The following is a 9,430-nucleotide window of genomic DNA, read 5'->3' as shown; positions in this document are numbered from 1 at the left end:
AAATTTTTAATGCTTTATGGTTTGCTTCACTTTAAAGCAATTAAGGGATTACCTCTCGTGGCAAGTCTCTTGGTCCCCGTGCGATGCGTGGGCTGGGGGTGGGTTGCTGGGAGGTGACCTCCAGCCCTTGGCTTTGCCCCTTCACCACGCCGCAGCCCCTGCCAGGCGTCCCCAGCCTGAGCTGGGCAGATGCTCCCGGGGATTACACCACATGCCTCCGTTAATGGATTTAATCTTGCTGTTTGCTTCACGCTGGTGTTGGGCCCTGTAAGCCCAGGAGAGGATTTGGGTGTTAGGGTGGGGGCTGCGGCTGCCTCGCAGCAGGTCTGGCGAGGAGGTGGCGGGTCCTGGGCTGGGCAATTTGTGCTGGCGACAGGTTTCTAAAATGGCAAGGACGAGTTGTTGTTTGACCTGAGCTATCGGTCCTCCTACCGGAGGATTTGCCTTTGCTCAGAGTACCAAAGCCCTCTTGCCAAGGGTTAATCTCCAGGCTCCTGAGGGAAGGGCTAAAGTCCTTACCTGGTGTGCAGCTGAGCTCCCGTTGCTGAGGGCGAGGAAACTGCTCTGGAGCAAGAGAGGGCAAGGCTAAAGGGTGCTGGCAGGGCTCTCTCCTGCCCAGTTACGTTTGTGGCTGCTCAGTTAGTAAGACCACGCTGTGGGCTTGTCTCAGAGTAAGCAGGGAGAATGTTCAGGCAGGAAGCACTAAGTTCCTGGCAAGATCCATGGGTGGATGGGCAGACAATGGGAGAGGAGGCTGGGAGCCATGGGGACCCCAAAGAGCTGGTTCTCTACCTGCACCCCGGGCAGTGCCAGGGGGCTCAACCGCCAAACATCAGCCCTGAGATGCACCAACAAGGGTGTCTGGTACATCTAGGGTTCGAAAAGCCAAACCAGCCTGGGAGTCATGGCCAGACCTTCTCCATAGGAAACACTGTGGTGTCCCAGTTGCTTGTCTTGGGGATGCTGCCCTGGGGAGTGGCGAGGAGGCGAGTGAGAACCCCCTGATCCCGAGGCTGCAGCGAGAAGCCCGAGATCTGCCTGAGCTCAGCTGTGTCTCTGTTTCTAAGGATCAGAGCCTGGCTTTGGTTGTTGGGGTGGTGATTTTTCATTTTTGCCTTTCCTGACCCTGCTGTGTCACTCATCTGTTACGTGACCTAGAAAAGAAAATGATCTCTCCTTCAAATGGAAAGACAAAGGAACAGCTTAAGGCTCCCGCTCCCTGTGTCTAGGGAGCACGAGGCAGATGGACGCTTTACAACACAGCAAGGTGGTGAGACTTGCTCTGTGCCAAAGCCCTTGCGGGCAGTGTCCAGGCTCGATGAGACCTGGCACAACACAGCGGTTTTGTTTCGAGCCCCACTGTTTTCAGGGTCACTAGTGTAGCTGCCCCCTCAGAGTGCTTGCCACCATTATGGTCCCCACGCAAAGACCACTTGGTGCCTCCAGGACACCATGGGACAGAGCCACCCTGCTGCTCTCCTGAGGGCAGAGGAGCTCCTGGAGACCAGGGCAAAATATCTCTGAGCTTTTGTCTGTGCAGCCAGCAAACGCCTCCCCGAGAGCACAAGTGCTGCATCTGTTTGGGCTCAGCTCAATTTGCGGTGCGCAGGCCGGGAAGTTGTGATGATGTTTTCTCCCCAAAGCCGTCAGGTTTGACCTGTTCTGCAGTGGCAGGCTGGTTTTTCACAGTCTCCTTACAGAGAAGGACAAGCAGGGCATTAGCATGGGATATGAGACCTGGTTGGGTTCCTCACTCTGCCTGAGGCTTTCTGTCTGACCACGATGAAGTTGGTTTAATTTTCTGTCCTTAAAATGGAGATGGTATCTCAGTGCCCTGCAGAGGGTAAGGCAGTGTGCTGGTGAGGGCTGCATGCATATCAAAGAGTGCTCTTTATCTATACTTGCTGTAGGAAGGCTGCAAAAATTAAGTTTCTTACCCATCAGCCTGCTGAGATCTCTCCCATTGCTACACTGGCAGCCTCCCTCTTTTGAAGTGCTTTTTTTTCCAATCTGGGTCTCGCAGAAGGGGAAGCCTGCACCCGCATCATGTCTTGAACCCCACGTACAAAGCCAGGGCTTGCTCTCATCCAAAGGGCTGTCTGGCTTCGTGGCTAAGATTTATTTAAATTGCTGTAGAGCACAACTTGACTAGTTAGCAACAAAAACATACTCTTAAAAGAACTGACTGCATCCGCTTAGAGAAATCAAAACTTCACAGTTGCTCAGAGTGCAGGCAAGTCTTGCCATAGCTTGCAAAGGAGACAGCCTGCCCTCCTTGTGCTATTTATTTATGCCATAGCTGATAGGACAGCTACTGGGATTTCCCGTGGCCTGACAGGTGACAGAGCCGTCATATCTATTCTTGGTGACGTGGCACACACTTATTTTTATTTATTTAAAATGTAAACGCTGATATGCCCTGAACCCTTTCCAACTTGGACTTCAGAGCTCAGAGCAAGGGTAGAGCAAGCTGTTTTCAGCCCCAGCAGCACAGCTCCTGTGCTGTGGAATCTGACACTCCCATGTCTGGCTGCAGCATGTTCCCCTCTTCTGCCCCTGGTACTACATGGGGTCACGGCCAAAGCTGGGGAAGGGCTGACACGGCCAGATGTCCCCCTGGATGGCTTGTGGCAGTTGGGTCGCAGCATGGGGACAGGTCGGGCAGGCACGGCATCGCGGGACGGGCTGACCCTGCTCAGGCACCCGGCAGCAGATAAAACTTTTACTGCCGGTGCTGGGAATTAGCGGCTTGCAGGACAAGCTCCGTGGTTTAATTTCATAAGTGGTAAGGAAGGGGGGGAATGTCATGTAAGTCCAGAGATACAACCAGAAATGACCTCCTGAGTTGTGTGCAAGATGACTATTTAGAGATTGCCAGCGTGGTTCAGTTTGCCCACAGTCAGGTTAAACGGTTAATGAGAAGAGTCAGTGCTGGGAGCTACAGGGGAAACAGGCTCTGCCTCTTGCCGGAGACTCTCGGGGTTCCTGTGCTGGGAACAGAACATGCAGAGACACATGACTGCTGGGCTAAGGCAGCAGCAACAAGCAGCCAATGCATCGTGCTGGGCAGGAGGCCACAGACCAAAGTTTATAAAGCTTTATTAAACATTTTGAACAGCTGTGCAATGAACAAACAATACTCTGGAAGTTGTACAACCTCATAGCTTGAACTTCCTTGGGACAGTATCAGCCACTTCTGCTGCTCTTCACTACGAGACTGAAGTAAAGACAAACAGATGGCAAGAGGAGGAGGGAACCTTCTGGAGACAGTATTTTGCATTAACCTCTAAGGTTTCTCACCAATAAACCTCTGCCCCAGGCTGGGCTCCTCAAGAGCCACGGCTGCACGGAGTAGCATGCACTGTAGAGCTCCGCACAGCTGTGGCTGTAGGACAGACCCAACACCACCACGGGTTCTTGACATCCTTCTGCCAGGGGAGGCGGAGACACTTCCACCCTCCTTCCTTCTCCAGCCAGCAGCACCAGCACCTTCTATCACCCCTGGCCTGACAACATGATCACTGAAAACGGCTGAAGCAGAAGCATTTACTGCTTTGAGCCAAGTCTCCACCTCAGGATCCTCTCCTGCCCTGCCCACACCTGGCCTTTTGGGCCAGCAAGAGTTTTATCGGGTGAGGCTCGCAGCAGCTTTCAAAACGCCATGTCTTGCAGCAATACTGGTTCTTTATCTCAACAGTCAATACCTTGGTAAACCCTGGGAATCTAGGAGGAGGGGAAGAGACAGTCTCCGCTACCTGTGAGGCTTTATAAAAGCAGCATCATAACTGAGGTTTTCAGGCTATGATCTCGGAGCACAAGTAGTTCAGAAAGCACTTCGGCAGCGCACGCATCTCTTTGGCGGGCTGAGCAGGAGGAGATGACTCAACTGCCTCTGGCTCCAGCAGCTTTTGGCCAAGTGCATCTGCGAGCTGTCGAGCTTGCCCTTGATCAGCAAGGCAGGAAGGCTGGCTCCCCACAAAGAGAAAGATGGAGAGAATCTTGTAGCTATTCAGGCAGAATCAGCGGGCCAAGAGCCCCAAGTCTGACCACCCCAGCCTAATACAGACAAGTGACGCACAACAGCAGAGGCCAGCAGCTCGGTCCTCCACCAGTTCTCAGTTAGGAGGGCTGGTGTCCATTCCCGGTGATACGGGAAGGAAAAAAAAGAAGAAAAAGATTTCTGCTTCTAAAAAAGCAGGTGGTGCTGCCAGAGTTCACACAGTAAACAAGTTGAATTTCACAGGCAGAGTGGGAGGACTTTACCACTCTAGTCCACACACAGTTACAGGGAACAGGCTGTTTTTACTCCAGTCACATGCCGAACACCCCCTCCCTCCTCCCTAGCCCACCCCCTTTTTAAAAGCAAAACAAAAGCTCTCAGCAGACTGGAAGATTATTTTCTTCTAGGTGCCTACTATGCTGGGATCATGAGCTGATTCCGGCAACTGGGATCCTGTGCAGTGATACAAGAAGCAGTTCCCCCAGCAGCTGTAGCAGATGAGAACCAGAGCTGCTAGGAAGACCAAGGCACAAATTGTGCAAGGTTTCCGTTCCAGGAGGAAACTGAGCAGGTAGAAGCCCATGAACATTGAGTGACTGAACCAGAGCGCTGGGTTGAGGGGTTTGGGTATGAGCAGGACAGGCAGCAACCACTGAAGGCAGTACATTGTGGCTGACAGGCTGGGGCCTTGTGGCAGCAGCAATCAGATGTGCTCACAACAGTCTCCAGCAACTCCTCTGGCAGGCAGGCTGTTCTTATCAGACTGTCAGAGAAACAGCAAAAAAAGTTGACAGACGTTCTTACACAGCTTCACTTACTCCCAAGCGTTGTATGCTGATCCTGAACATCTAGTACTATATTCTGGTGTGTCCCAGAGCTGGTGGAAAGTTTCCTGCTTTCTGGACTGCTCAGCTGGGGACATGGTTATGCATTGCTGGTGTGCAAGCACAGCCCTTGTGCGCTCTGTTTCTCAGGCTTTTATCCAGGCTAGCAGTTGTAAGACCCTTTTCTCTACCGTAGTACAGGAACAGAAAGGGAGAGAGGGAAACAGAAAGGAAAATAAGCTCCCGCAGCCTTTCCTACATACATATTTATCCCAGACTGTCCAAAGACTCGAGTGATGGTATAAAGAAATCCAGCTGAGGATGCTGCAAACAAGTGTTAAGTGTAAGGAGTGTCTAGGAAGTGTTAGGTGTACAAACTGCTTCCCCGGGCACAGAATTATAAAGTCTTCCAGCAGGACCATATAAAATTCAAGCTATACATGCAGCTACCCAGGAGAGCCCTGACCGAGTCCAGGCAGCAAAACAAAGAGGAGGAGAGTCCCTACTTAAAGGATTTATAATCCTTGCCAATCAGCCAAAGTCAGATAACACAAAGTATGTGAACAGATCACAGGGGCGACAGTCTCAAAATGGCAATTTTTGTAAGTGCTGTAAACACAGGGTTTCCTCTCTTGGATTATTATAAAACCCTGTGGAAACAGTGAGCTTTAAGGGCTTCTCTAACCAGGGATGGCAGCACACTCTGAGTCCAGAAAACACACTTCTACTTTTACTAAGCATGCGGTTTTCTTTTTATTTCTAAGCAGTACAAACATCTTCCTCCAACAATTCTTAGATGGCTTTAACAATACTAAATGCCTTACAGGTGTTTTTATTCAGCCAGAACTGTAGTAACAGGGCAGAAGAGTGGAGTTTAGCAGTTTGGGACAGCAATAGCAGGTCAGGCCAGAAGACACCAGTATTGTTGGGAAGGAATAACTGACAGTTTTCTTTCAGTTCACGCAGTAGGGAAACCATGAGCAGAGAGAGTACTTCTATCTTATTATGCCTGACAGGTAAAACCATGCTGGGAAATGCTGGAAATGGGAATAGTTTGGGAAGACTGCTTTCCCCTGCTATCCTGAGCACATCAGGGTGACAGGGAGCAACACAGAATGAAGCAGCTGCCAGCCAGGGCATGGCAAGAGGCCAGCCCAGCCCTGCGGGGTATCATGGCCTCACCCCTGCCGTGCACAGCCCGGTCAGAACAGCTTCTTGCAGCAATCCTTTCATCTGAAAATACTCAGCTGAGTAGTGCCCTGTCAGAAGGATGAAGGGCTAAGGCGAGCCTGTTAGGATTACAACCGGGGAGTGGGAAGGTTAGTAGGATGAAGGAGTGAGAAGGTAAACAAACAGCACATTCCACTGGCTCCTGTTAGCAGCAGAAGGGATTTCCCGGCGAAGGGAGGGAGAATGAGGGATTGCATCGAAAAGCCAAGAGAAAACCACACGTGGTTCTCTTCCAAAAAAACCACTGAGGTCAGACTTGTGTTACAGCTCTGTAAGCTCGTCTGTACAGACTGGCTCTGCTGTTGGAAGCGGGAAGGATGCGGCCATCCACCGTGTTCCCAGCAGCAGGGGCTATTTTAATGCGAGTGAGAGAGAATGCAGGCCAAAATCTCTACCAGTGCAAACAGATTGTGTTCGGGGAAAGCATGTTGTGCCAGCAGTCCTGCAAGAGAGTTCTCCAGCAAAGCAGGAGGAAGCTGGGGTTCAGTTAGTAAAACTAAGCTGCAGTCAGGCAGCCAATGAATAAGGAAGAAGCTATTTTATGTTGCAATATGGATCAAGTCAAGTCAAATGAATAAAACTCCCAGTGCTAGCCTTGGTTGAGGCATGTCGCTCACTCACATCTTGAAGTAAGGCAAGTCTAGTCCCAAGCCTCTTTACCCTATCTACAAACTGAAAACAAGGATTACTTAGTTCATAAGAAAACATGCTGTCTGCTAGCCTTTGTGAACTGCCTAGACGTTTCTGAGCAAAAGTACTGCGGCAGTATTGGATAACTTCTTTTCTCCCCTAAGTGGGTGAATGGAAAGAAAATATTTGGACAGAAAGGTATTAAACTCCACCACCCAACTTTTTAGTTCAGATTGCATTGAAAACAATAAAGTTACATGAAATCAATGATCTGCAGCTGCCTTAATCCTCCTGAAATGTTCCTTCCTTGAAGTTTCCTACAGTCTTTCTTTGCCAAGTGGTCCAAACACTGGGCCATACAAACCACTGCACATGAACCATGTTGTACTTTTGCTAGATCCAGCCCCAAAACCACATCAGCTTGACTTCTGTAACTGGACATGTGCAACAGTCTTTGGTTCACCCCTTCTCAGAGCTTTAGAGTGCCTACAGGCAGTTGCTTTGGGCTTTCTGTTCCAGAGTAAAGAAATGGATAAAAAACAACCTAAAATGACATGTCTGTCAGAAAAGCACAAAGCTAGAGCAAAGCTATGACTAATGTCATAAATCTCTCAGCTTTAGTAAGGCCATATGTCGCTACTGAACCCTTAGCCCCCAAATTTTACAACTGACTACAGTTTGAGAGTATAATTACAATTTGTGACGTAGCTGCATTTCACTCCATGGTCTGGTCTCCTCACTGTGGCAAAGACTTACACGATAATGCTCTAAACAGCGAGCTGATTCTAAGTGTGTAAGCCTTACCTAAACACTTCCTACAAACATAAACCCAGCTCTGAACAAGTTACCCAGTTTTAAATATTGGTATTTTCTGCTAGAGCCAATTGCTACTAGCTATCAATGCAACCACCCTGCAGAATAAAGAATTTAATAGTTGCTATTTTTACTATCAAGCTTCAGTGTTAATGGCCTTCAATCTGCAACCCTCTCAGTCTTCTAACAAATGCAGATGTTTAAAGAGTCTTGTGTCGGTAGTCAGTTTGCTTGTATTTCCATGTTGTAACCCACCAGTTAAAGGTTGAAAACTCTTTGTCTGCTGTATCTCACAGCTGATCCTAGATGAGGTACCTCTACTAGAGACTCCTGCAGCTCAACCTTCCTCAAGGGACTTTTCACTATTAAGATACGTATTCTTCCTAGCTCTTCAGTGGGGATTCCTTTGGACAGCTGGCAATGAGACTGAGTTCTCTTTCCACACTATTAATCAAAAAGAGACAGCATCTCCTGCTATTAACTCTTCACTGAGCAGGGAACCACCACTCTTCATGGTCCCTTCTTGAAGCCGTAACAATATTCAGTTTTGTCCAGATTCTCAAGCCAGGTGAAACTTGCAAACAAAAAAATCCTACCTTGTTGTCTTTGTCCCCTCCTTGTGATCCAAGCTACAGATTACCGCGTCCCAGAGCAAACAAGAACCTGTCACCCAACACCACTTCTGCCAGCTCCCTGTTTCACAACTGCATCCTGCTTTTCCTCAACCAGTTGCTCTTGTCCTCCCCCGCCTGACTCATCTCTTTCTTTGGCTGGCCTGGTGTCCTGCTCGCCTCAAGACAGCTCTCATGCTCGGGCTCCAGTCATCTGACTTGGCGGCCGCTTGTGTTTACCAGGCGGCTCCTTTTCATCGCACCACCACCGTCTCCTCGTGCTCCTCCGCAGCTCTTGAAGCCACCTGAACTTGTCTTTGGAGCCCTCGACGATGCTCCTGCTGCTCTCCCCGCAGCCAGGGCTGGGCAGCTCCGTTTGATCTCCATGTGCTGCTGGAGTCTCCTCCCTGTCGGTTCCTGCAGGCAGAGGAGCAGCCTGGGGAGGTTCCCTGGGCACCTCATTAGTAAACAAACACCAGTGCTTCTCTACATGCTTATTGATGTGCTTCCATGGTGTTCACAGCCCTTCCTTCTGTCATCCTCCCTCCATAGACCATTCAAAACCAGCAGGTCCTACTGGCATGTTTGTGGGGAGGATTTTCAAACTCCAGTGCGCGGGCAGCAGCATACCTTTCTCAGGCAGAAGCAAAACTTCAATTGTGGCAAGCCAAAAGTGAGTAGCACAGCCCAAGTCTGTGGTGCTTTGTGACGGATCAGTCACAACGAATCACAGAAGAGCCTAGGCTGGAAGGGACCTTAGAGATCATCTAGTCCAACCTCCCTGTCATGGGCAGGGATGCCTCTCAGCTAGATCAGGCTACTCAAGGCTCCATCCAACTTGGCCTTGAACACCTCCAGGGAGGGGGCAGTCACAACGTCTCTGGGCAATTTATTCCAAAGTCTTGCCGCCCTCATACTGAAGAATTTCTTCCTAAGGTCCAATCTAAATCTATTCTCCTTCAACTTAAACCCATTTCCCCTTGTCAAATCGCTGGACACTCTCGTAAAAAGTCCCTCCCCAGCGCTCCTGTAGGTTCTCTTCAGGTATTGGAAGGCAGCTATTAGGTCCCCCCCGAAGTCTTCTCTTTTCCAGGCTGAACAATCCCAGCTCCCGCAGCCTGTCCTTGTAGCAGAAGTGCTCCAGCCCCTGGATCATCTTTGTAGCCCTACTCTGAACAATCCGAGGGAGCTAAGAAGCTGTTCCTTGATGTTCTACAAGCTAAATCAGCAATTAAGAGGCCAAGAAGTGACCCTGCACCATAGGTTTTATATAGCAGTATGCCAACACCAAGTGTGTACTTCTCTCATGAATGCCTTAATTC

General features: G+C 49.8%; 1 protein-coding gene across 1 annotated transcript; it reads right to left on the bottom strand.

Moving 5' to 3' along the window:
* Nucleotides 1–4,403: 4,403 nt before the first annotated feature.
* On the bottom strand, nucleotides 4,404–4,667 carry BLCAP (bladder cancer associated protein). The gene has a single exon (XM_009875308.1). It carries the CDS (start codon nucleotides 4,665–4,667, stop codon nucleotides 4,404–4,406), a length of 264 nt encoding a protein of 87 aa, XP_009873610.1.
* Between the last annotated feature and the right edge of the window lie 4,763 nt (nucleotides 4,668–9,430).

Source organism: Apaloderma vittatum, unplaced genomic scaffold (genome assembly GCF_000703405.1).
Source record: "Apaloderma vittatum isolate BGI_N311 unplaced genomic scaffold, ASM70340v1 scaffold32468, whole genome shotgun sequence".
In the NCBI taxonomy this organism is placed as follows: Eukaryota; Metazoa; Chordata; class Aves; order Trogoniformes; family Trogonidae; genus Apaloderma; species Apaloderma vittatum.
This window is presented reverse-complemented; position numbering and strand designations above follow the sequence as displayed.

Excerpts from the sequence above, each read along its gene's own strand:
- BLCAP (XM_009875308.1), bottom strand. The coding sequence starts at position 4,667 with ATGTACTGCCTTCAGTGGTTGCTGCCTGTCCTGCTCATACCCAAACCC.